The sequence below is a fragment of the Alligator mississippiensis genome, chromosome 1, assembly GCF_030867095.1.
Source record: "Alligator mississippiensis isolate rAllMis1 chromosome 1, rAllMis1, whole genome shotgun sequence".
NCBI classification, from domain to species: Eukaryota; Metazoa; Chordata; order Crocodylia; family Alligatoridae; genus Alligator; species Alligator mississippiensis.
Window position 1 is genome coordinate 229,494,438 of NC_081824.1, and position 27,191 is coordinate 229,521,628.

Here is a 27,191-nt window from a genome sequence, read left to right on the forward strand (position 1 = left end):
TTGAAAGTCTGGTCTGAAGCTAATCTTTTTTTGTAGCACGTGTACCATGTTTACCATATTACCTGATTTGCAATGAATATCTTGTCCATTAATCTTATTTATGCCCATCTTTTCTTAGTCCTTTCGAAAATAAAATTATAAACATTGAACATTCCTTTTCTTATCTCAGATCTTTATTGTTTTGAGATTTGAGTTGTTTCATTAAACAAGGAAATTTTGCTTAGGATCTCATAAAAACAAGCTACCTACTTAATCACTTTCAGGCTAATGCAAACAATATTGTATGTAGATGCAAGATATAAGTAAAAAAAAGATCAAATGATTGTATTTTTAAAATGTTGTTATTATTGATACTGTTTTATAATATTTAAAAGTACTTAGCCTGCCTAAATCATACAAAATCATAGAACAATGTGCATTTAATGTGAGGATAAATGGAAAAGATTGATGAGAACAACTACCGAAACATCCAACGATATATTCTATTTATATGTTCTGTGAGTAACGTTGTCAAAAACATCTTAGTGAACAGGAAGCTAAGTCCCATTTTCAGAAACCATACAAGTGTTTTAGGGACAAAAGGAAAGCTTGAAATAGACCCTGTAGGCACCTAAAGAGGGACCACTGGCAGTTAGGAGTAAAGGTCTCATGGCCAGACAGAAGCACACAGGGGGGAATGTGACTCTGTTTATGGCACTCCTTTAAGAGGGTGGAGTCCTGGGTTATAGCCTCTATTGTCAGGACTGTTTATGCATTACACATTGTTAGTTGAAAAGCAGAAGTAATTCTGTCAGTAGGTGCCATAACTCGGGTTATCTCGCTCCCAACTAAGAACACTAACCAGGAGGCCATAGAATCAGACTTCCATTTGCTTGCTCTCCTTCTGGCCCCATGGCTCTTACAGTCTTGGCGTCTTGGCTGAACAATATGCCAGCTTCAACAGGAGAGATGGGGAGGTCCCTTACACAGTCAACCCTGGATCCTGGTGGTTTAATCCCTCTCCCAGGAAGTGGGAGATGTGGCTCTGAATCGTCTCACCATAAGGATGGCCTAGAACCTAGGCCTCCCACCTCAGTTCTCTTAACCACTAGGATAGGCACATACCCTCTGAATAGGACTTATTCTCTGAATCCTGAGTGGCAGAGATGCCTAATGTGCAGCTCTGACCCAGGTGTCTAAGTTCCAAAGAAGGCAGCATTTTAAACACATCCTGGTACTTAGTATTTCCTCTTGGTTAGCTCCAAGCAACACTCCAGTCAGCACTGGAGGTGGAGGAGGTCCCTAACATGCCTTATTAATTGACAGCAGGTGCCTACTTGCTTGCTTGAATCACTCTCCTGGTGACCAGTGCCTTAACTTCTAAACATGTTGACACTGGAGGTACCAATGGGATCAATATGGATTTTGCTCTAGGTGCCAGGTCCCCACACAGCTGGAGGCTCCTAAAGTTGGTGACACTGATGTTCTCGAAATGTCTAAAAGCCCAGAAGCACCTCAGCCTTAACAAGACTGAGCAGTTTGGCACTATGTCATGCCTAAACCCTATCAGGATCTTCAGACTAGGCATTTCTACACCTGCTTTGCCTAAAAGACCGAATCTGAAAAGCATTTCTAGAGACTGTTTACTAGATCAGACTACACATAAAGTATATGTTGACCAGAGAAATCCAGGGCAGCCTAAGGGCCAAAAAGGGAGCACATAAAAAGTGGAAACAAGGTGAGATCACTAAAGATGAATATACCTCCTCTGCTCGTGCTTGTAGGGAGGCAGTTAGATGGGCCAAAGCTACCATGGAGCTGAGGATGGCAACCCAAGTAAAGGACAACAAGAAATTGTTTTTTAGATATATAGGGAGTAAAAGGAAGGCCCAGGGAGGAATAGGACCCCTGCTAAATGGGCAGAAACAATTGGTGACAGACAGGGGGGACAAGGCTGAACTCCTCAACGAGTTCTTTGCCTCAGTGTTCCTAAGCGAGGGGCACAACAAGTCTCTCACTGGGGTTGTAGGGAGGCAGCAGCAAGGCGCCAGACTTCCATGCGTAGATCCTGAGGTGGTGCAGAGTCACTTGGAAGAACTGGATGCCTTTAAGTCGGCAGGCCCGGATGAGCTCCATCCGAGGGTGCTGAAGGCACTGGCTGACATCATTGCAGAGCCACTGGCGGGAATATTCAAACGCTCGTGGCGCACAGGCCAAGTCCCAGAGGACTGGAAAAGGGCTAACGTGGTCCCCATTTTCAAAAAGGGGAGGAAGGAGGACCCGGGCAACTATAGGCCGGTCAGTCTCACCTCCATCCTTGGTAAAGTATTTGAAAAAATTATCAAGGCTCACATTTGTGAGAGCGCAGCAGGGCAAATTATGCTGAGGGGAAACCAGCACGGGTTTGTGGCAGGCAGATCGTGCCTGACCAATCTAGTCTCTTTCTATGACCAGGTTACGAAACGCCTGGACACAGGAGGAGGGGTGGATGTCGTATACCTAGACTTCAGGAAGGCCTTCGATACGGTATCCCACCCCATACTGGTGAACAAGTTAAGAGGCTGTGACTTGGATGACTACACAGTCCGGTGGGTGGCGAATTGGCTAGAGGGCTGCACCCAGAGAGTCGTGGTGGATGGGTCGGTCTCGACCTGGAAGGGTGTGGGCAGTGGGGTCCCGCAGGGCTTGGTCCTTGGACCGATACTCTTTAATGTCTTCATCAGCGACTTGGACATGGGAGTGAAATGTACTCTGTCCAAGTTTGCAGATGACACAAAGCTATGGGGAGAAGTGGACACGCCGGAGGGCAGGGAACAGCTGCAGGCAGACCTGGATAGGTTGGACAAGTGGGCAGAAAACAACAGAATGCAGTTCAACAAGGAGAAATGCAAAGTGCTGCACCTAGGGAGGAAAAATGTCCAGCACACCTACAGCCTAGGGAATGACCTGCTGGGTGGCACAGAGGTGGAAAGGGATCTTGGAGTCCTAGTGGACTCCAAGATGAACATGAGCCGGCAGTGTGACGAAGCCATCAAAAAAGCCAATGGCACTTTATCGTGCATCAGCAGATGCATGACGAATAGGTCCAAGGAGGTGATACTTCCCCTCTATCGGGCGCTGGTCAGACCGCAGTTGGAGTACTGCGTGCAATTCTGGGTGCCACACTTCAGGAAGGATGCGGATAACCTGGAGAGGGTCCAGAGAAGGGCAACTTGTATGGTCAAGGGCCTGCAGACCAAGCCCTACGAGGAGAGACTAGAGAATCTGGACCTTTTCAGCCTCCGCAAGAGAAGGTTGAGAGGCGACCTTGTGGCTGCCTTTAAGTTCATCACGGGGGCACAGAAGGGAATTGGTGAGTATTTATTCACCAAGGCGCCCCCGGGGGTTACAAGAAACAGTGGCCACAAGCTAGCAGAGAGCAGATTTAGATTGGACATTAGGAAGAACTTCTTCACAGTTCGAGTGGCCAAGGTCTGGAACGGGCTCCCAAGGGAGGTGGTGCTCTCCCCTACCCTGGGGGTCTTCAAGAGGAGGTTAGATGAGCATCTAGCTGGGGTCATCTAGACCCAGCACTCTTTCCTGCTTATGCAGGGGGTCGGACTCGATGATCTATTGAGGTTCCTTCCGACCCTAACATCTATGAATCTATAGTGACAGCAACTTCCTTCCACCCAAACAGAGCCAGGGGGAGGAGGTATCCCCCTTCATAATAACAGTTTAGAAGAGTTAGAGCACTCATTCAGAGTATGGAAGACCCTGATTCACTCCCTTCTTCTGCTGTAGGCAGTTCAAACCTAAATCTCTTACCTCCATGTAAAAGGTGCCCTAACTACTCGGTTACAGGCTATTTTGAGTTGGGGAGAGCATTCACCCTGGATTAAACTATTTTTTCATGGAATACTCATATATTTTTTGGGCCAGAGGGAGAGAGCATGAGTGGATGTGGATCTCTTGTCTAGTAGTTTAGGACAGCATTTCTCAATCTGGGGGTCACGACCTAAAAGTGGGTTGCAAGAATATATGAAAGGGTCACAAACAAACTTTAAAAATGAATTCTCCTTTAAAGGAGAAAACCGTGGGAAATGGTGGCTTTTCCCTTGCAGGCTGCCAGAGTTCCAGCCTGCAAGGCGCTGCTTGGGACACTCATGCCCCATACACCCACCTGCTGCCCCACGCACTGGGGGGCTGGGGCCTGGGGTCAGTGGGTCGGGAGTGAGGGGCACTGGGTCGGGACTGGACACAGATATTTACAAATGGGTCCTGGTACAAAAAAACTTGAGAAGCACTGGTTTAGGATATTCACCTGAGTAGCTCTTGGTTCTAGTCTCTGCTCCAAGGACATTATTGAAGTCTACCTAACCATTTGTATCTTGCTTATCACCTTGCTATGTGAGCACCTAGACACATCTATTACTACTACACCCAAGGCCACTAAAAATGTTTTTTGTCATTACATATCAGAAAATGCTTTAAAACAGAAAGGTCATAGGGCTGTTTCCTACTATAGCGTTTTCAGCAATGCCTTTCCAAATGTGCTTTTACATGATGTCATAAGGAGAATAAAGGCAATTGTTCTCCTTGTCATTGCTGCACGCTGGCCTATTTTTTCCAGTAGTGATACACAGATGCTCTGCTTCCTGTTATTTGAGGATGGACCCCAGGAGCATATCGTCTTGGCATCAGTATTAGAGCATCACATCATGGTGATCAACTTTTGCTTGGCTTGACTGGAAACAAATTCACTAATACAATGCTTTAAAAATCTCAAATATTAAAACCACTCACCTCTAATTTGATAAATAAGCTGTTTAAGTATTTTAGAAACTCACTGGTAAGGAGACAATGTATGCATTATACTAGCAAGCTTGATTTTCATTAATTCCAAATTAAGCTGATACAAAGGACTTTCATATTAAAGATGCAATACCAAAGATTATTCATTTAGTTGCTAAGTGTCAAGAAGACCCACTAATTACTTATTTTGTACTTAAGATGCAGCAGAGGGAGATGTCACTGCTATAAGGACATTTTCCATGACTGCCTATTTTAACTGCAGAAGGACAGATAAAGGATATAATCTGCCAGTCAAAGCTTACATAAGAACATAAGAACTGCCATCTACTGAGTCAGACCATTGGTCCATCTTGCTCTGTATCCTGTGTCACACAGTGGTGGAGAGTGGATGCTGAAAGGGAGAGTGAACAGAATACAACCAGTTTTTTTTCCACTGTTCGTCTCACACTTGCATTTAAGGTTTACAAAGGTGTGATTCAGATGCTGTACCCCTAACACCCATGCTCAATAATTACTGATACACTTTTCTCCCAAGATTTTGTCCAATCCCTTTTTGCTTAGCACAATCCTTTCATGAATTACTGTAAACAATGACATTTTTTTTAAAAAGGAAAATTTGGAAGCTCTTTTCCATTTTTCTGCTCCAGTGAGCAACAAATCACTGAAATCAAAGCAAAACCAAGAGTGTATATAGTACTGCAGCCCCAACCATCCTTAGGTCCTGAAACATGTATCAGAAACCATAGGAAAGACTCTGATGTGGGGAAGAAGAGTGCCTCTAGAATGCATACAGGAAACTTGATGTTTAGACTCCAGTTGCTGTTCAGGAAACACCTTTTTCTCCTTCAAGAAATGCCTGGCTAAATCCTCACTATTGGGAGATTAAGCAAAAGGAGCAGCCCAGTGAGAGTGAGAGGTAAGGAAAATTAAAGAATCTTCTTCCTGAAATGGAAGTGAGCTCTAACTCCTGAACTGAGACTAATCCTGGGACAACATATGAATAAAGATCCAAGTAACAACCCTATGAATTTCTAAGATAAGTTTTTGTTGGCTGCTTATGCCTAGTAGACAATGCCCTTAAAGCACTGGGGCCTTTGGCACACAAGGTCTATATATAATATTCAGCTTCAGTGTCCTGAAGATCTCAGCCTTTGGCCGTCCTGCTGTTTGTTACCCATGCCCATCTTATACCCCTCTTAGACTTAGTAGAGCCTGTCTTCTCTTTTACATCATAGAGAACTGAGACAGCTGTTGCCTACAAGTCTTCAGGTGGATTAAGTGCACATCTTTGATAGTAATAGCTACTTTTCTCCTTAGAGAGAACACACTTACAGAAGTGTATGAGATTTTTCTTCCAAATCTAAGACCTATGTTGTTTCCCCAATACATTTTAGAATGTTAAAAACATTATGGGGAGAAGACAATGAAGTTCCCCACTTGTGTCTACTTATAACAAAGACAGCTGTCTGACCATGGACATGCTCATCTTTTCATTTTAAAAAGGCTGTAGTGTTAACAGTGCATCTGTAAATTTGCATTCATGCATCTTTGCAAAATGTCCCTAATAACTGCCTGTTAATAAACAGAGAAAGGAAAAAATCTTAAATTCTAAAACTGATTAGTACCAGCAGATACGGCACTGGGCGGCTTAACCATGAAAACTTAAAGCATTGCTTTCTTCAAAATGTTTCAGTTCAAAGGCATTTGAGGCTTTTACTGAACTATGTAAGTGCTATACTATAGAGTATGTTTAAGTCAGTAAAAGCTTCCTGTGCTTTCAACTTATACTATGCTAGTGCATTTTCTAGCCGAGTGACTGTGGAGATGGAGTCAGGTGATTTTATGCTGTTTTTCAATTACTGCTTAGATCATGAATTTATGAATTTAAAGTCTTAAGGACATCAGTCTTTTAATACATACACAGGATGTGGCAACAGCAGCTGCAAGCTACTGCTGTGTCATTTAGCTATGTAAATCCATTGGGCTAAGCAACCCTGACTTGGGAACAGGAGACTCCCATCCATTTCCATGGGCTTTGGATAAGATCCCTTGTGCAGAAGGAGCTGTGCAAAGGCTAGCCAACCACACTGCCAGAGAAGGATATGAACCCACTGACAAGCTGGTGGAAAGCCGTGTATAAGTGGGAAAGCTTCTCCCTCAAGCACTTCATCATGGTATCATGGCTCATCAACCTCCTTTCTACTCATGCAGGATTCCCAGGGGCTAGATTCACTCCTTGGCTGAGAACTCTAAAACACAGCTGTCAGTCAAGGAGGCCCACTCTGTAGTCTGTGCCTTTAAGGTCCCCCAGGCTGCTTGTCAATCAGCCAGAAGAACAAACTCCACCACCTGGATACATGTGAACACGGGTCTCTCCAATGCCATTCTCAAAGGCTCAGGAGGGACTGAGTCTATGATTCCATCCAGGAGAAGAAGCCAGTATGGACAGCCACACACAAGCTGCACAGCATGTAGAATCATAGAAAACTAAGGCTGGAAGGGACCTCAGGAGGTCATCTAGTCCAATCCCCTGCTCAAGGCAGGATCATTCCTATCTAAGCCATCCTATACAAGTGTTTGTCAAATCTACTCTCAGAACTGCACAAATAATCCTCTTGTGCAATGACCAGGCACAATGCCCCAAAACACCCTAACTTGAAACAGGTAAAACATGGGGACAAAGGTAGTGTTAATATCCTGCTGCTGCAAAGACAGGAAGTAGTTTCTTAAAATACACTTGAGAGATACAAGGAAGAGGACCATGCTTCCCACTGCAGAAGAAGGCAATCCCACCCCACAACCTATGCCAATCTGACTATGGAGTAAAATTCTTTCTTGATCCCAAATGTGGCAATCAGTCTGAACCTGAGTGAAGGGACTAGACCCTCAAACCAGACACCCCTGCATTTCTTAGTCCTAGGAGGAGCATCTGCATGCCCCAGTCAAAATCCTCAGCCTTGGCTGCAGCCAACACCTAATGCATCTGAGGAAGACAAGAAAAAATACTGATACCTCAAGCAACAAGAGGGGAAAAATTTCTTCCCAGCCCCACATGACAACCAGAAAAACCTAGGAGCCTGGGAAAATCAAACACTTTCCATTCTGCACTGCAACCTGGGGACTGCAAATACAACTCCACACATAACACACCCTCACTAGAGAGCCAGAACTACCCTTTTCGTCATCCTATCCCCCTATGAACTTATCCCAGATCCTTTAGTCTTCTTTCATACCCAAGTCATTCATAGATCTCTGCTTCATTCTCCTGCTGCTCTCTCATTTCCACCTGCTCTGGGCTGCAGAGCTCATAATCTCCAAGTGATATGTGGATAGGGAGGTCTTCTGGGTTTCCAACTGTTCCAACTTCACAGCACACTCCAGGTATTGCTACTTGTAGATCATCCCTGACCAATGCTTATCCAACTTCTTCTTAAAAACATCTAATGAAATGATTCTGTAATTACCCTAGGCTGGGGGTTGGCAATCTATAGCCCCCAGGCTGGATCCAGCGGGTCTTTGGCAGAAACAGAATTATCACTTCTTCTGTTTGATAGCCTGCTCTCTGCATGTCCTTTCATAGCATCTGAGGAAGTGTACTGTATTTCAGAAAAACTTAAGGTTCTCTGATTTAGTTAGTCTATACGGTGCACCTCTACCCTGTCTTCTGCCTGACTTCAGACTAACATGGCTAACTACTTCTCTTCTAGAAGTGAAGACATTTTTCCTGGTGTCCAGTCTAAACATACTTTGCTAAGATTTCAAGCCATTGCTACACATTCTATTCTCTGCAGTGCTCTCTCCTTTATATGACAGACCTTCAGATATTTGAAGACTGCTTTCATGTCACCTTTGGATTACATTTTCCACAAGCTGAACATTCTTGTTTCTCTTAACCTGGGGTGGGCAAAACGTGGCCCACAGGCCAGGTCTAGCTCACCAAGGGAGTCTATCTGGCTGGCAGTGGGTCCCTCAGTCCTGCCTGGCCCAGGTGCAGGGGACAGCCCAGGCTGTGGCAGGTGGCCATTCCTGCCGCCTCGCAGCGTGCGGCAGGGTGGGTGTGGCACAGTGGCTGGACTAAGCTTCCTGGCACCAACTGTGGTGGTGGCTCACTCTGCCTGGTTGCTGCTGCCTGTGTCTCATCATCACTGCCATGGGACCTGGCCTTGATGCACAGGCATCCTGGCCTGTCTGCCCTGCAATCACCACTGGGGGTGCTGGGTGAGCAGGTAGGTGGGAGACCAGCCTGGAAGAAATGTAGGCATCTCAATTGGGCAAATGGGATGGTGCCAAAGGTGGACAGGGAGCAGTGCCTGGAAGTGAGACAAGGGGGGAGGGAGCGGGGGCTGGGATTACAGGGTGGTGACAATTCAGGGCTGGGGACTGGGGTAGAGCTGTGATCTGCCCCCCGCTCATCCCTGCCTGCAGAACCAGTGCCCCTTGCAGGGATGTGTGGGGAACAGACTGTGGCTGTGCCCTGGGCCTTGGCCCTGCACTGTCACTGCCCCGGGGATCCTGGCCCTGCCCATCCATCCCGCTCCCACACACTGCTCCGTCTGCTCACAGCCCCATCCCTCTCTGACTTCTCCATGTCCTTTTAAAAATGTGGAGGCAACAACTGCGCACATTACTCTAGACAAGGCCTTAACCAGTGCCAAGTAAAGAGGCAGTATCTCTCCCATGTCTTACACCGAATGCTTCTATTGATTCAACCCAACACTTCATTTGCAGTAGGAGTAGTGTCTCAGGAAACACAGAACTGGAGGCTGATAGGTTCAAGATTTAATCAACTTTACTTATTGTGCCATGATGGGCAAGTCCAGATGAGTGTGCACATGTGGTTTGTGCAACTGCAGACCTATCTGTGGCTTCACAAACCACATGTACCACACACATGAGATCTCAGTGTCAAAAAAACCCCACAGCAGCAAAAAGCAGGACAGCGCACATGGCAGCAGAGTGTACCATCCAAAACCGGAGGCTTGCCACGCTCCAGCTGCTGGCCAGGCTCTGCACCCCCATCGCTGCTTCTGGAGTCCGGGGGGGACCCCTAGGACTCCAGGTAAGGTTGTTGGGGCCAGCCCAGATGCTGGCCCCAACCTCCCTTACCCAACCCAGGGCAACTTGCTATGCCTCAGAGCACATGTGCACACACATTCCCTAGGGACAAGTAGCAGCAGCATAACTAGGTGCTGCCATTTGTCCCCAGGGAAATGCATGTGCATGCTCATCTGGATGTACCTGGTGATGACACAGCTTTTATTGAAGAGATCAGAATTCTTACTAGGTTGTGAAGTAAGAGAAGAGTATGTTCTTCAGAGGTGAAATTCATCCACTGGTGAGAACCCATTGCAAGTCCTTCTTGCTGATCATTAACTGTAGTGTCTGTGGGGAAGGGATTAATTGACGACACAGGCTCCACATTAGCTCTGATATGCCAGCATGATGGGAGATGCTGGGGGGTAGTGTAATTTTGGGACAACTGGGTTATTGATTTGTCCTAATGACTGGGAAACCACACCTAAGGAGGTTGGAGGAACAGTGACTATTTCAGCCTCTAAAATGGAGTCATGCCTGGGGTCACACTTGGTGCCTTATGATCTACCCTCGGACAGAGGAAAAGACCGATCACAGCTGCACGCTGGGCACGTCTCATAGTGCTCATTTATCATGCAGGCAGCTGACATGTGCTATACTGCTCCATACTGAACAATAATACCTTCTGAACTTGAAGCAGTGTAGACTTTCCTGAAAGGCAGAGCCAATTCGTTCTCCCACTCCACTGCACTAAGATGCTTTCATTTCTTCTATTTGGATGGTAGTATGCAAGCAGTACCATAAAAGTTATGATGATGCCTGGTATACTGACTGAGTAGTACAGATATGACCTTAATTTTCAGCACAAAGCAAATTTATTTGTGGATGGGTGAATGTAGGGCAGGGATTTCACATTGGACTTGTTTGTGGGTCAAATGCTGCAGTCTTTGCTCAGGCAGAGCTCTTGTTGAAAGCTGTGGTTTTTTTCCTAGTTTAGAAGCCCAAGGATTTATCCCATCATTAGCATTAGTAGCAGCTTCATACACACATCAGAAAGAGGCTAGTTCTTGGAGCTAGCAGGATCCTGATGGCCTGTTGTTCATGCAAATTTGAAAACTGCACTGGCACATTATGGTCCGGAAATCTGGTACCGTAGGGTTAACCTTCTGGCTTTGTACTGAATGCAAGGCAGTGAGGAAATTCATTGCTAGGTGCAGTCTCTAATTATTTAAAAGATAATTTGCATGCTACACAGAGACAAATTAACTCCCAGGTGACAGCTGTTTCACTGTGTCCATTCCTGGCAGTGGATGTCATGCTGGGAAAATCTGAATCCAGATACAAAAGGATTAAAACAGAGTTTGCACTTTTTTGCCTTATAGTAAGATACTTTACCGACACAGTTGTTATAAAAATGAACAGAAGGGAAGAATGCATATTTCAAAATTACAGCAAATGTGAAAAGTTTAGCTGCTTTGACTGCAATCACTTTCACAGCCTAATTACATTAAGGTTCCTTTAAACCACTCTAGCCATGTAAAAGGTACTTTCAGTGGGTTTGAATATAATTTACATCCATTTTTAAGATCCTTTTCCATGGTCAGAGTGAGGTACAGGAGCCTTAGCACCAGATTTATCATTTACACTATTTACAGCAAATTGATTTTGAGAATAATTTGAACAATATTCCTAAATGGGTTCTTTTTTCCTGTTTCCTTTCTCTCTCAAATGCACATACACAATTCAATGAATACATTTTCATATCTCATTAGATAAAGTCTACTACATAACACTGCATTTTTCCTTTGGGCAAAAGTCTCAGTCTTTGAGAGATGAGATTCTTGATCTCACAGGAGATGCTGGTAAATAATTCTTTATATTTTATGTCTTCATTTTTCATGGATTTCTTTTAAGGTAGAGATTATGGAGTGTTTGAGAAGTTCCTTGTGAACGATATAAAAGTGATAGCATGCACACTGTGGGCAGTTGCAGATGGTTCTTGTTCTATCACCTGTTATTAAGGCTGCCTGACACTTTACCTTACAAGATGCTATTTTTAGTTGCTTATGACTTTCCTAGATGTTAGCCATTTGGGGTGATAGTTTTCATGAAAAGTGTCTCTTCACAATTAATATTTTTGGAAAATTTCAGCCATAACATGTCTGCTATATCAAAGAACCAGGATAAGGTAAATACCATATTTACTTGACTATAAGATGAGGTACCCTCCCCCTGTCAACATGAAGTCCCTCATCTAACATTCACATACAAGTAAATTGCATTGCCTATCTTTGAACTGCTGCTAAAAGCAGTGCATGCTCAGTAATGGAAACTAACTATGAAGTTGATTAAATGTAGCAAACGTTGAGCATGACTATAAACTACATGACCCATATAGGGTAAACATGCTGATAAGCAATTTTTTTTTGGCCCTTAAAAAAATGGGCATGTGCTCCCTCCACAGGGACTGGCACTGGGCCTAGAAGTACTGCAATATTAGGCTGACCCCAAGAGGTCCACAGTCAGCCCCGACACCCTCCTCTTGGTGCCAAAAATGCTTGATCTTAGCCAAAAAAGCTGAGACGCTGATGAGACTCTACCATAAGGATAGGTTACTGCAACCCATCTGTATAAGACATACAATAGTGTCCAATAAGCACAGTCCCTCTCAGCACTGACTCTTTTTCAAAGTCATGGTGAGCCACTACACTGCATACATTTAAACTTCCGCTTCCCTCCCACAGCTGAACTATGCCTTTCTTTCCCATTTCCAATGATTCCTGTTTCTTCACCAGCCTTAAATGTCTAGCAAACATCACCAAATAGGGTCCCAAACAGTTCACCCAGAATCCCTCTGTTGGCCCCTCTCTCAGCCTGTTGCACATGACTACCATGAAATGAAGTCAGACCAGGTTGCCCTATCTGCATATACAGTTTTGGAGGATCCAGGGCTTATGACAAGAACACCCAGTTCCAGTCATGAGTGGGGGCTAATTAGCAAATGTATCCTTTGTGCTGGGTATTTGGGATACACACATATGCTGAGCAGTGCTGAGCTGTGGGATGATCATGGCTTGAAAAGCAGTTGACTCTGCTGGGACTAAACTATATGGAAAATCAATAGTCTTTTGGCTTTGGACTAATATCATGCATATTTTGTACTTTCTCTAAGTAGGTGCTAAAGTGCTACTTAAAAGAATGCTTATGGAGCACCTACATTAAAACCTGCAGCAGTTTCAAAAAAAGGTAAAATGTATCATTTTTGGGTGAACAAAGTCTATGGGTACTATATGCAAATTGTTATAGCTATGTTTATTTCAAAGTCAGATTTTTCAAATTTGTTCCTCCTTTCCACGTGCTCAGGGAGAGCAGGGTGTGACAGTAAGGAGGGCTGGGAAGGGACTGCAGAGGGAAGAAGTTAGGGGAGCAGAGGGCAAAGGGGCTACCTGACTCCCCAGATTTATTTTCCTTGCTGTAGCATAGGGAGGCTGACAAATTCAAGACAAACCTACAAAAACAGACTCTATACCTGGAAAATTATATAAAATTTATAAATTTTCTATATATAGAATCCAATTATTGGGGGGATTATTTTAGAATCAGGGTCATCTTAAATTTGAGTAAATATGGTACTTTTTTGCTCATATTAGAAAAAAATATGATTCCCCCCCCCCAAATACCTTATTTACCCAAATACAAGACAATTTTGAATTTAAGATGACCTCCCCCACAGTAATGAGATTTTATAAATAGAAAATTATAAATTTGTTATAGCTTTCCATGTATAGAATCTAGTTACTGGTGGTTCATCTTACATTTGATCCCAGCCACAGTGGAGAAGCAGGCAGAACCTTGATGGCTTGGGTAAAGAGACTGGGATAAGGAGTACTTAATTTGAATGAGGGGTAATTATAGAGGACTTTGGGACAGTGAAAGTGAGTGGCATTATTATTGGGGTTTGGGTAGGGCAGAGACAGGGTAGATGAGGAATGGAGAAAATTTCAACTGGCAAGGTGAGTTTGAAGGGGGAGACTAAGATTGGCTGGGTAAGGAGACTGGGACTGAGCAGAGAAGTCAGAAGAATGAAGGCTAAGACTGGGTAGATGATGGGAATGAGGCTAAAATGAAGAATCAGGAATCTTCAAGAAACAGGACTTGCAGAGACAGGCTGGAGGGAAAGAGGAAGAATTGGGCTTAGAGGGAATGGACAGAACTGTGCATATCTTAAAGAAAACTGCTCATCAGAATCAGTAAGGGAACGCAATATCCCTGTGCTCCTCCCATTCCTCTGTGGTCTATGAAACCCTCTGGCAAGGTATCTTGTCCTCTTCTGGCACTAGTCCATGCAGGAACTAACCATTATAAGTTTCTCTAGTAACTGAAGTGGCATTGGTCTTGGCAGTCAGTTTTAGTGTCAAAATCCTGCTGATGACTCATCTGATGTCCATGTAATGCTACATAATAGAATTTCAAGGCATTTTCAGGTTGTCGTTTTTTTTAAAACTAGATAATTATACATGAAAAAGACCCTACCATATTTACTCCAACCCAGGATGAGGTTTTTTCCTTCATCCAGCATTAGGAAAAAGGCACCTTGTCCTGAATTTGAGTACCAGTGGTTTGGCTCCAGCCCTGACCTGGGCCTTGTGTGTGGGTCAGTCTACCTGCTTCCTCACTGTGGTTGAGGACAAATGTAAGATGACTTATCAGTAATTAAATTCTATACATGGAAAACTAAAACAAATTTATAATTTTCTATTTATAGAATCTAATTATGCGGGGGGTCATCTTAAATTCAAAGTAGTCTTGGATTCAGGTAAATATGGTATGTGGAAAGAACCTTAGTGAAGTTGTAAATTCAAACACTCCAAAATTAGGAAATGCCAGAATTACCATATTTACTCAAATCCAAAATGAGGTCTTCCCCCACTCATTTAACATGGAGGAAAAGCCCCTCATCTTGCATGTGAGTATGAGACAGTGGGGGCAGGGGAGCAGGCAGCTGCTGTAGCTCCAACTCTGGCTCTAGAGCTACAGCTACTTCCTGCCCCCTGCTGCCTTTTCCCTGTCCCCCCGCTTCCCTTCCCCCTACCATTTACCCGTGCTCTGCTCTGGCCCTGCTCCAGCCTGGGGCACAGAGCATGGCCCCAGCCCATCCTGGTAGCAGTGGTGGCAGCTCCAGCTGAGCCCCAGAATCAGGGCTAGAGCTCCCACACCACCACCACTGCTACCAGGCTGTACTCTGTGCTCCAGGCTAGAATGGAGCCAGAATGGAACAAGACTAAAATGCTGGGGGGAAGGAGGAGCAGGGGGTCCCGAGGCTGTGAGGTTGTAGAGGCAGAGAGGGGCAGGCACAAGGGAGCAAGTGGTGGGGGAGACAGACATCAAAGCAAAGTGTCGGGGGGCAAGGGGCAAGCTGCTTGACCTCCCACTGCCTGCCCCCCATTGCCCTCCTGTCACAGGGTACTAAGGTGCCTGCTCCACTCAGAGTAGAGATTGCCCGGGGAGAGAACACAAAGAGCCAGATAAGAGCCCAGGTGCAGGTTGCCATGACAACTGGCTAATGAGGGAATTGGCCGCACCTGCACCTGGTTAGCTGGCTGGACCAGGCAGGGCCCTGGGCCCATATAAACCCTAGGGCTGGGACCCAGCAGTTCAGTTCCCTACTAGTAGCTGAAAGGGAAGGAGCTTTCAGGAAGGAAGGAAAGGCGTAGAGATGCTACAGCCATTGGATATGCTACCCTTAGGGCTAATGGGGCACCAGGAGCCCATAAGGTACCCTCACCTACAGGCACCCAGTATTAGAGAAGGAGTGTTACTCTTTTAAAGAGGCAGAGCATGCCTTGCACTTTGTGTTATGTTATAGCCCAGGGGCTTATATTTGTTTGCTGTCTGATAACACCAGTAGTTTGGGTGAGGCTACTTGGGGAGGGAGGAGGCCCCATTGGGGGCCCACTACAGTGTGGAGACCCTGGTGCTAGAGAGGGTGTGGCATTTTGGGGGGCACAGACCCAGGTGCCAGTGAGGCACAGAGACAGAGCTGCGGAGAGCCCAGAGAGGACAAGGGAGCCAAATCACAGCAAGGCCTAGACCAGACAACCTCAATGCCATCAGCAAGGCATGGAGCCTGGTAAAGGGATGGTTGGAGCCACACATATAGCCCATAAGGCTGAGAGACTCAGGAACCGTCCATCATAATGTGGTACACCAAGGGGTCGATGAACCACAGGGTTCAGTAAGATCTAGCCAGATCGTGTCTAAACCCAAAGATCAAGGGCAGCTTCCCTATATCAATTATAATGACAAGATGTGGCAGGTGAGATAGAGGGTGCCTGTAGGGCAAGACTGGCACAGTTAAGGAGCCTAGGGGTAACACAGCCACCCCTAGGGAACCCACCCTGCTACATCTCCCAATGCTTGCTTCCCCACTGCCTATCACCTGCCCCACCCCCCCACTGCCTGCTCATATACCTCCTCCTCACTTACTGCCTCCCCCACTGCCTGCCTTCCTTACTGCTGCTTTCCCTGTTGCACCAGTAGGGGGGATCAATTTAAAATGACCTTCTAGTAATTAGATTCTATACATAGAACAGCATAAAAAACTATAAATCTTCCATGTATAGAATCTAAGTATTGAAGGGTTGTCTTAAATTCAGGGTCATCTTGGATTCAGGTAAATAAGATTGTCTACAAAAGCTTAATTCATCCGCCTCATATATTATGAGAGAGACTTTAATTACCTGATCACTTACTATTTTTTCCTCAGGACCCCTGCCTCATTCATGGATGTAGTTTACTTATGACCAGTACTGTGGCTACAGGCCCCTATGTATTGCATGCTATGCAAACCCTGCTCTGGATATGGAATTTGAATCTCTCTCACCATTACAGTAGTTGAGTACTCCATAAACTTGACTTATTTACACAGTACTGCTTTGAGATGATGGAATGAGAAGAGAAGGAACTGAGACCCAGTGATATTAAAATTTAATATTATTTGGTACTTTGGGTGCCCAAAGAAGGACAACTATGGGTCTAATTTTTTGGGGTACTTAGCAATAGGCAGCACTTCATGTGTTTACACATCTCCCATTTTCTTCAGCTGAAACAGAGTGCTCAGCACTTCTGCATATTAAAATCTAGCATTTCATGTCTAACACCGAGAAAATAAGGAACACAAATTAGTGATCATCTGTGAAGAGTTTCTTTTGTTTGTTTTTTTTAACATGATTTGCCTGCTATAGGACTTCTGTTGCCAAAGTAGGAACAGAATCCACTTCTCCTCCTTGACTGTGAGGCCAAACCTGCAGTCCCACCTCATTCATTGCATCTCTCCCAACTTTTGAAACAACTGAAGCCAGAGTTCTCCAGATAACAGCCTCCTCCTTCACTACCCAACCCTTATTCATTCCTTTAGCAAGTCCACTGAAGTCCTGGAGGAAAACATTATATAATTAAAAACTGTACTTTAAGACACCAAAAATACTGTAATAAACCCTGGCAAAGGTCCTTCAAAAATCATGGGCCTCCAGAGAAATCCCAGAGGACTAGAAGAGGGCCAATGCTGTGCTCATCTTCAAGAAGGGGAAGTGTGAGGACGTGGGAAAATTACAAGCTAATTAGCTTAACCTATTCCAGGGAAAATCAAATAATCAAATAATAATCAAATAATCAAAGAGGCTATATGTGACAAACTTGCAGAAGGCATGCTACTGAATGACAGCTATCATAGCTTTGTCGTGGGCAGGTCTTGTCTGACCAACCTCATTTCTTTCTATGATCAGGTGACTCATCACCTGGATGAGAGAAAAGCAGTTGACAGCATATACCTTGACTTCCAGAAAGCCTTTGACTTGGTAGCCTACGAGGTACTGATCAGAAAACTGAAAGATATTGGGCTTAACTGCGGGACTGTCAAGTAGGTACAAAACTGGTTGTGGAGTAGGACACAGAGAATCCAAATGAATGGATCGGTGTCATCCTGGTGAGATGTGGGCAGTGGCATACTGCAGGGGTCGGTATTTGGCCCAGTGCCATTCAACATTTTCATCAACGACCTGGTTGAGGGGGTGAAAAGCCCATTGGCCAAGTTCCTGGACAACACCAAGATATGGGGTTATGCGGACACACCCGCAGATAGGCTGCAGATACAAGCAGACCTAGACAGGCTGGCATGTCAAGCAGAATGGAACCAGATGAGGTTCAACATAGAGAACTGCAAAGTGCTGGATCTGGGAAGGAAGAACCCCCAGCACACCTACAGGCTGGGCATTGGTAATCTGACCAGCACTACAAATGAAAGGGATCTGGGGGTAACAATAGACCCCAGCATGAATATGAGCTGGCAGTGCGATGCAGTAGCCACTAAGGCCAATAAAATTCTGGCATACATCAATTGATGCGTCTCCAGTAAAACCAAAGAAGTGATTCTCCCACTTTATTCAACGTTGGTGTGGCTGCAGCTGGAGTACTGCATCCAGTTCTGGGCACTGCACTTCAGCAAGGACGTGCTAAGGCTTGAGAGGGTCCAGAGAAAGCCCACCCGCATGATCAGGGACTTGCATGGCAAGCCATACAAGAAGAGGCTGAGGGATCTCGGACTCTTCAGCCTAAAGAAAAGAAGGCTGAGAGGGGACCTGATTGCAGCTTACTGCTATATCAGAGGCATACATCAGGGGCTCGGTGAACAACTGTTCACCAGGGCGCCCTGGGGGAAAACTAGAAACAATGGCCACAAACTCCTGGAAGATAGTTTCAGGCTGAACATTAAGAAAAATTTCTTCACAACTAGGGTGTCTAGACTATGGAACAAGTTCCCCCAGAGGTGGTACAATCATCTACCCTAGAGGTCTTCAAAAGAAGACTGGACAGCCACCTGGCTGGGGTTGTCTGACCCCAGATGTCTTTCCTGCTCATGCAGGGGGCTGGACCCGATGGTCCTTTAGGGTCCCTTCCAGGCCTATGATTCTATGATTCTACATGCATACAAAGGAGCTGGAAGTTGCACATGAGAACTTAATTATCATTTCCTAACTTTCTGAGCGCTTGACTTTGTAACTGTAACGATGCTTTTTTCAACATGGGTTTTTCCATGTAATTTTCATAAAATCCCTAAAAGAATACACTAAGAAAAAATGGAGACTTTCTGTTAGTGTCGTCACTCAGCATAAATTCACCGATATATGTAAGGGAGTAGAAAACTGTACTGACAACATGCATTTTTTCTCTTATGTTCACTTTTCTGCAACAAATAAACATTATCAGACTGGAGAAAAGATAATGGTCTTCAACGTTTAAAAAAAAAAGTATTACTGAAAAATACTAATTTCAAGACACTGTAGCAATTTCTGGAACAAAGATTAACTTTAAATAGTGTTTCGGTGAGCTAGGCAGCTCATTGAAGAGAAGCAGATTGCTGTGCCATTTTGTACTGGGAAAGATTCAAGGTCAGACCTGTCCATACTATGGGATAAAGTAAAGCTCCAAGAAGTTGAGGTTTGGACTATATATCACATTAAGACTGATTTTGAAAAGTTATTGACCTGTTCACAGGGAGGAAGTGACTGACACAACAAGAAACCAACCAAACATTGCTGCCACTGGGCAGAATGACAAGTAAGAGCCTATGCTATGGTGAATAACCAGTCTCTCTCCTCCTCCTTTCCTCATACTGGTAATTCTTTCTGAGCAATCAGCTACAATTGCTGTTATTCCCCATCACAATTTTTTCCTATGCGAAGAATTAACCACAAGATTCTGGGGTTTAGATTTATACTAGGTTTACATTCAGATAATGCCTTCATTATCTCAAAGGATGTTAAATGGCTTTACAAATATGTACAGATAGCAGCACTAAATTATCCAACTTCTGGGGTGGAGACAGCCAGGTACACAAGGATCCCTTTAATTGGATGCACAAACCCTTATCATACTCCCCCAAGATTGCTAAGCATGAGATCATGCTGAAATAAATTGTATGTTGAAACACTTTCATTTCTGTAAGATAAAGATAACTCAATTGGTGTTGGCTTTTGGAACTTATGGGGGCAATTTTATTTTGTCCAGCAGTTTGAACACAAAATACTAATGAACAGATACTTTATAGAGACATCTTACTGCCTGTAACAGAAAAAAAGGGGAGCATTCTCTCTCCTCTTCCATTGTCCCACTTAGTAACTCCCAAAGTATGTCATCAGTGGTGAGTCATCATTTCACTGCACACCTTATTTACTGATCTGACTGTGCATTTTGGAACCAGAAAAAAGGACAATTCCTTGGAAATGGGGAGAACAGCTCACCAGTAGCAATTTTGAGTTTTACATGTGTTGCTTCTCTGCCACAGCAGCCACTATAAATGCTACTACTCCTTTTGCCAGTCTCCTTTGTGTGTCTCCTATTACTACTATCATTTCGGATGCTACCAGCATCACCCTTGGATCTGTAATGCAATGACCAAAAAAACCAAACAAACCAAAAACCAGAATGAGGAGAGGATGACGGTTCAAAAGGAGCCCCTGAACTGGAATGGATCGTCTATATTGAAACCACACCTAAAACAATGCAGACAGTAAGAGGTAATTCTACTCTGAATTGCAGATATGTAGAGGCACTTTAGACAGCAGCAGAGAAAAAGGAAACAAATGCTGATCCTGCCAAGGTCAAACACAATTGCTAGCCAAACTGCAGCCAAAAAACAAAAATGCTGAACAATTCATCTTTCCTTTTGCTGCCACTGGTGTGAAACTTGCGACCATGTCTAACAACAACTGACACTGTAACTGTGTCTGGGCAAGCAACAAAGGCATCAGTGTCTGGCAACATTTGTGGCTCATGGAAAAGATGAGGCCACAGCTGTGTGCACACATGGTAACACAAATATAAGCAATGAAAAAGACTAATGATACCTAGCTACAGCCTGAATACCGAGTCATTTTCATGGTTCAAAACATAATAATTGAACAAGATTGGAGACAGCGCAGTAACCTAGTTGCCCTGTCCCTAATCTAGTGATCTCATTCTCTAGTTCTTATTCTTTAGCTGCAACTGACAATTCATTCTTTACTTGAACTTTATATTTGCCACTGTACTGTACCTTTTCTATAAAACAAAATCCACCTATTCTATAAATCAAAATCAATCTCAGACAAATCAGAAATTTCACAGAGACCTTACAGATTTCAGTAGAGTTTAAAAGGTTTAAAAGGTTTTAAAGGGTCAGAGTCTCAAAAGTATTTAGGTACCCAACTCCATTGAAATCAATGGGATTTAGGTGCCAAGCAGAAGACGTGTGCCTAAATATACCTTTAAGGATCTGGGCCTTACAGAATATCTCTAAAAGAACCATATAACAATTCTGAAAATAGGAAAATACAAGTATAGGGATTACCAAACTGAATCAGATCCACAGTCCATCCAGTCCAGTATCCCCACCAGTTAGAAACTGCCTTATGCCCCAAGGCAAGGCATCACTCAATTAATCAATTCCAAAATCCTTGGTTTTTAATCCTTACCATCATAATGTGGCATACTGTGGTTATCAGTTTACAACGTTTTTATGAATCGTGCTATGCTTTCAGCCTCAATGTTATCTTGTGGCAATGATTTCCAGGAGCTAACTGTGTGCCATGTGACAAAACATTTTCTGTTTCAGTTTTGAATTTGCCAGCTTTCAGTTTCACTGAATGTCTCCTTGCTCTTGAGCTATGAGAAAAGAAATGAACAGAAGTTCCTGATCTACCTCCTAAATACCACTCATTGTTTGCCGCAACTTTATAATTTCCCTCTGATTAATTTATTTTCTAAAGCAAATATTTCCAATCATTGTAATCTCTCTTCATGTGAAATTTTCCATGCCTCTAATGATTCGCATTATCCATGTATGAACCCCTATTCCTGTTATACACTATTTGAGACAGGGCAAACAGAACTGAACATAGCAGTCGTGATGCCGGGTGTACCAATGATTCATATAATGGATTTATAATGCTTACAGTAAAATTCTCTCTCTCCCTATGGATCCTAACATTGTGTTTGCTTTATTGACTGCTACTAGATATTAAACAGAGATTTTTCACTGGGTTGTGTTTTTATGCTATCTAGATCTTTTCCCTGAGTTGTTGCAGCTTATTTGTGAATCACTGATGTATAGATGTACTTCAAATTATTAATTCCTAAATGAATAATCTTACAGGTGTCAACATTCAGTTTCATTTGCCATCATGTAGTATATTTACAAAGTTTGGAGAGGTCACTCTAGGTTTCTCATCATTTTCTTTAGCCTTATTTAATCTAATAAACTGTAAAATTTTGCCAACATTTGTTCTCTGCTCTTTCAGCAAATCATTTATAAATACATTCAACAAGAAAAAGCCTAGTTCTGTGCCACTCCACTGTTAACCTTTTCCTATAATAAAAAATTACCGGCCATTCCTACTTTTTGTTTATTGCCTCTTAGATAAGTCCAGATCCAAAATACTACTTTGGCTTTCCTTCCTCCATGAAGGCTTAGATTCCTGAGAATCTAGATCTAAGCACTAGATCAAGGGTTTTCAGAAAGTCCAACTAAATTTATATCAGCTGGTTCTTCTTTAGCCACTATTTCATGACAACATCAAAGACTTAACAAATCAGTTAAACAAGAATTTTAATGGGAAGATGTCCTCAAAAAACTAATTCTTTTGTTAAATCTGGAGTTTCTAGTCCAAGGCATTTTTAATTTATAATATTTCAAAAAGGCCTCAGAGGACTTCATAAATATGGTGCCACTTGTTTTCAAAAGCTCTTCTCCAGCTGTCTTTTTTCAGTTAACATCAAATTTTCCAAAGCAACAAAAACACCCTCTGAGACAGGGGTGGGCAAAATATGGCCCATGGGCTGCATCCGGCCCACCAGGCCATTCTATCCAGCCCACAGAACCCCTAAGAATTTTAGAAAATGAATATTTATCTGCCCATGACTCCTGTCAAAGATGAAAGGAGCCAGGGGCAGTAGGACCCAGGGGAAGCCACAACAGGCTCCTGTAACAGCAAGACCCATTTGGTCTGACCCCACCAGCCAGAACCCCCTGCCTAGCAGGGGATTCTGGCCTGGGACCATGGGGCTGTTCATGCCTGTGCCAGCATGGGAAATTCAGGTAAGAGTAGGGGGTGGGGAGGCAGGGGAGGACTGCAATGATAGCTCCAGTCCTCAGGGGTGGGCTGGCTTCTGCTGAGTCCCACAGTCCGGCCATGCAGCCAGGACCCACGTGGTGCAGAGCAGCCAGCAGGTAGGCAGGAAAGTGGGGAAATAGGCGATGGGAAGCAGGGGGAGTGGAAGTGAGCAGAGCGTGGGGCCTGTGCCAGTGCCCCAGGGCCAGTGCTGTTGGGGCCCAGAGCAGAGTGGCAGGAGCTGGCAGGGGTTCATGAAGCTGGGCTGGGCTGTTAGCAGGGAGAGAGGGGAGCTCGCTGATAACTTGGTGGCTTTAGGCTGGCTGTGGTGTGCCTTGGCCTCCTGCTCCTCCTTGCTGCGTGAGGCAGAGCATCCCTTGCAGCGTCCCTCGGGTCCGCTGGCATGGTTGTGGCAGTTGCGGTGGAAGAGGAGGAGAAAGTGGAAGAGGCAGGCTTGACCACCGCCACCTTCTCCTTGTCACCACATTTGCAGCAGTGCTCGTGGTGCCACTTGTAGGAGCAGCCACTGCCGTCGCTGTGCTCCTGCCACACCTGGCTGCCATACTCTGCCTCCCCACATGGCTGCTGCTGCTGGCCCCACACCCACCCCTGCAGCTGCTGTCACTGCTGTTCCTAGCCACCAAGGGTGCTTCAGCCTGATGTGGGGACAGCGCCAAGAGCAAGTGGCCACAGCGCTCAGGCTCAGAGCAGGCATGTGGCAGCAGCAGTGGCAATGGTGGGAGCAGCTTGGCTTCACTGGCCAGTGGCAGCAGCCTGCCACCGCAGCAGCAAGGTGGAGCGGCCCTTGTGGTGCACCTTGGGGCTGCCAGTGTGGTTGTGGCAGCCACAGCGAAGTGGAAGAGGAGGTGGACTTGGCCACTGCCACCACCTTCTCCTTGTCGCTGTGCTCATGGTGCCACTTTCAGAAGCAGCCATGCTCCATCTCCCCATGCAGCGGCTACTGTGGCGGTGGATGGCTGCTGCCAAGCTGCTGCCACCATGGCCCTGATGCGAGCCTGAGCACCAATTGCCCCATGGCTGCTTATGCCCAGTGCTGTCCCTGCAGCAGGCCAAGGTGCCTGTGGCGGCCAGGAACAGCAGTGACAATGGCTGCAGGAGTGGCAGCTGCAGTAGTGTGAGGATGGCAGGGGCAGCCACGTGGGGAGGCGAAGCACGGCAGCTGGGCATGGCAGGAGTACCATGGCGGCAGTGGCTGCTGCCACAAGTGTGCCAACAAGGAGAAGGCGGTGGTGGCTGAGCCCACCTCATCCTCCTCCTCTGCTGCCAAGCCCCGTAGCTGCCACAACCATGCCAGTGGCCCCAGGGGGTGGGGGGGCCCACAAGGGCTGCTCCACCTCACACGGGAGGCCAAGGTGCACTGCAACCAGCCCTAAGCCGCTAAAACATCAGCCACCTCCCTTCTCTCCCTGAAAGCAGCCAAGCGCAGCTCCATGGACCCCTGTTAGCCCATGCCCCATGCTCTAACTGCCCTGCTATGGGCCTCATTGGTGCTGGCCCCAGGACACTGCTCACTTCCACTTCCCCTGCTTCCCACTGCCACTTTCCCTACTTTCCTGCCCACCCACTGGCTGCTCTGTACCACGTGGCTCCCATACCTACACGCACATCCACACAAACCCTCATGCCCACCCACCCACAGCTCCTCACAAACCCCACACCCACCCACTTATACCCCCCTGACACTGCTGCACGCCCCACACAGTATACGAGTAAGACTGAATTTTGAGCTATTATGCAATCACTTCTACATATACAACACAAACACACACAAATCAGGACAAAAATATAAATTTCAAATTAAATTAAAATATATTATTGTGGGTGTTTGATGTTTAGTATATAATTTGGTTTTTTTTCCCTAAGAGGGAAAACCCTCTTCCCCAAAGGAATACTTCCAGGGGCAAAAGGAGGGACGTAAGATGGCAAAGGTCAGAGGTTAGGGGCAGGACTTCCCAGTCTGGAGATGGTGACCAAGAGACGGGGCACCTGTCAAGGGGCAGGGCTACCCATGTAGGCCTCAACAGCTTGCCAAGAGTGGCTCTCTGCACGAAATAATTGCTCACCTCTGCTCTGAGAGGTCATCATCACATATAATAAATCTTAAATAGTAAAACCATGTTTCTTCCCCAAAAGTGGGTTTAGTGTCTCCTATTATTTGAGGGAACACTGGAACTGGTCTTTATTTTGAATCTCCTGTGCAGAAGACTTGCTCATGTCTTACTACAGCTAGAAGAAGACAAGCTTTATAGGGAAACCCTTATGTGAACCAGGTTGGGAGGGGAAATCCTGGACCTGGCCTGGGTGGTTTCCATCAAGTATATAAAAAGAGTCCTGACTTTGCCAGCTGGAACATTAATTCAAAATTAAAAGAATTCCCAGTGGTTGTCACTTACTTACCTGCCATAGAGTATAAGGGGGAAGCCACAAGAATTAATTTCATCAGCCACTAATCAGGTAATCACTTCAGCACAAGAGTATCATCACTGAATCCAAACCCCAAAACTCATGACTTATAGCGTTTAACGACTTTATAAATCTGCTGGATTTTAAGTCTTACTACGAAGGGAAAGAAGAGTATTATTACAGAGTAAGCCTGCTGTTTTTCAGGCTTACTGAATTTTCCAAGTTACAGTCCTGTTAAAACACTGATTTTAAATGCAAGTTGGTTGCAATCTTAATAATAGAATAGCTACCACTACTCTAAAATAAACTCTTGGGGAACACAGCTCAACCTGTGACAGATTTTTCCTGTTGGAAAACAATGGATGACTTTCCTTACTTTCAGAAAGATACAGATAGATCTGATCTATCTATCTACACATACACACACATGCACACATTATAGTCCTCATTTTAAGGTATTATACATACTTTAATTAGAGGAAACAGTACATTTTAGTAAAAAACAGACTGAATACAAAACTGAACACATCCTACCTGTAGAGGTCAGAAATCAATCCCTCTTTCCAGCGAGAACAAAGATTGTTAAGAACACGCTCATGCTGTCCAAACAAACATATATAGTTGGAGACAGGGAAGGGCTTCTTTGAAAAGCAGGTAATGGTTTCTACCATGCCGTATTGGTTGATGTGTATCCTGAAGTAATTCCCACGTATTGCTTCTCCAGTTATAATTTCCATCCCCTGGAACAAAATATACTATAAATAAGAAGAAAGCTGCGTAGGAGAGAACTTTCTACTTGGAAGACATAGCCATGGTTGGAACATTTTTGGACAGAGTGCCAGAAACACCTGCAACCTCAACTTGTAAGGTGTTAGTGTGCCAGGGCCGGATGGTCAGGAAAGCCATGAGGGGCCTGATCCTTGTTGTGGCAGCACAACACCCAGGCCTTCCCCACCATCTGCCACAAGCTGCGCATGCCAAGCAAAATGCCTTTAAGTGCCACACTCTGGCACCTGTGCCAGGGGTTGCATACCCCTGACGTATAGGATCAGTTAAAGGCCTCTGAAAGATATTTTTGTCAAGCTACAAAGTTTGTAGCATAACAAAAAAACAAAGCGCTCTGAGCAGCCCCACATTCTAAACTCCCTAACTGAAGCATGACAAAGGCATGCTCATCAGACAGGGGGCGACAGAAAGCTTCTCCATAGCTTCCCTGCCCCTAGGGGAGCATCTCAGTGAGCTAGACAGGCTCAAGAGGCTTCTAAGCCCTTCACGTTCCAGGAGCATCTGCAGCCTGAGATCTGAGAAAACTGATGCTAGGCTCTCTGGGATCCTGGGTTGCTGGCAAGCTTCTTCAAACAAGACAAGGAGGAACCAAGTATTTTGGTATTGTCTAGAAATGAGATGTTTAATTGTATTACCATAAGTTGCTCTGAAGAGACTGGATTGTCAATGGACACAGAATAGAGTCTTATACACTTGATAAGGGAAAGCTAGATAGTTAATAAAGTTTCATCTGTCTATGATTTAATTGAGAACAAGGCCTCAAATCTTATACATGTGAATGAAACTTAGTTGGGAATTACTGCTAGACTAGTTTTGACAACTTTAAAACCAAATGGGCATTCAGTACAGAATAAGCCTAAGGGAAATTGGTGGGGAAATGTTGCTGTAATGTTTGCAAAATGTATCAGCTGAGGCTGTGGAAATAACAAAGCCTGCTGTAACTTAGCAACACATTTAAAAAAACTGGAACACTTAAAAACTACCTGTGAAACATCTGGCCACCTTACTGAAACATGAGGCTTAAAAAGC

The 27,191-nt window shown here is 44.9% G+C and overlaps 1 protein-coding gene across 2 annotated transcripts in view; it reads right to left on the bottom strand.

Moving 5' to 3' along the window:
- CFAP61 (cilia and flagella associated protein 61) overlaps positions 1-27,191 on the bottom strand; it is a 241,240-nt gene that overhangs the window by 19,084 nt on the left and 194,965 nt on the right. For both annotated transcript variants that reach the window (XM_019491015.1, XM_019491016.1), the window contains one exon: positions 25,911-26,116. In XM_019491015.1, the coding sequence (XP_019346560.1) occupies positions 25,911-26,116 (206 nt within the window). The remainder of the gene's footprint in view (positions 1-25,910; positions 26,117-27,191) is intronic.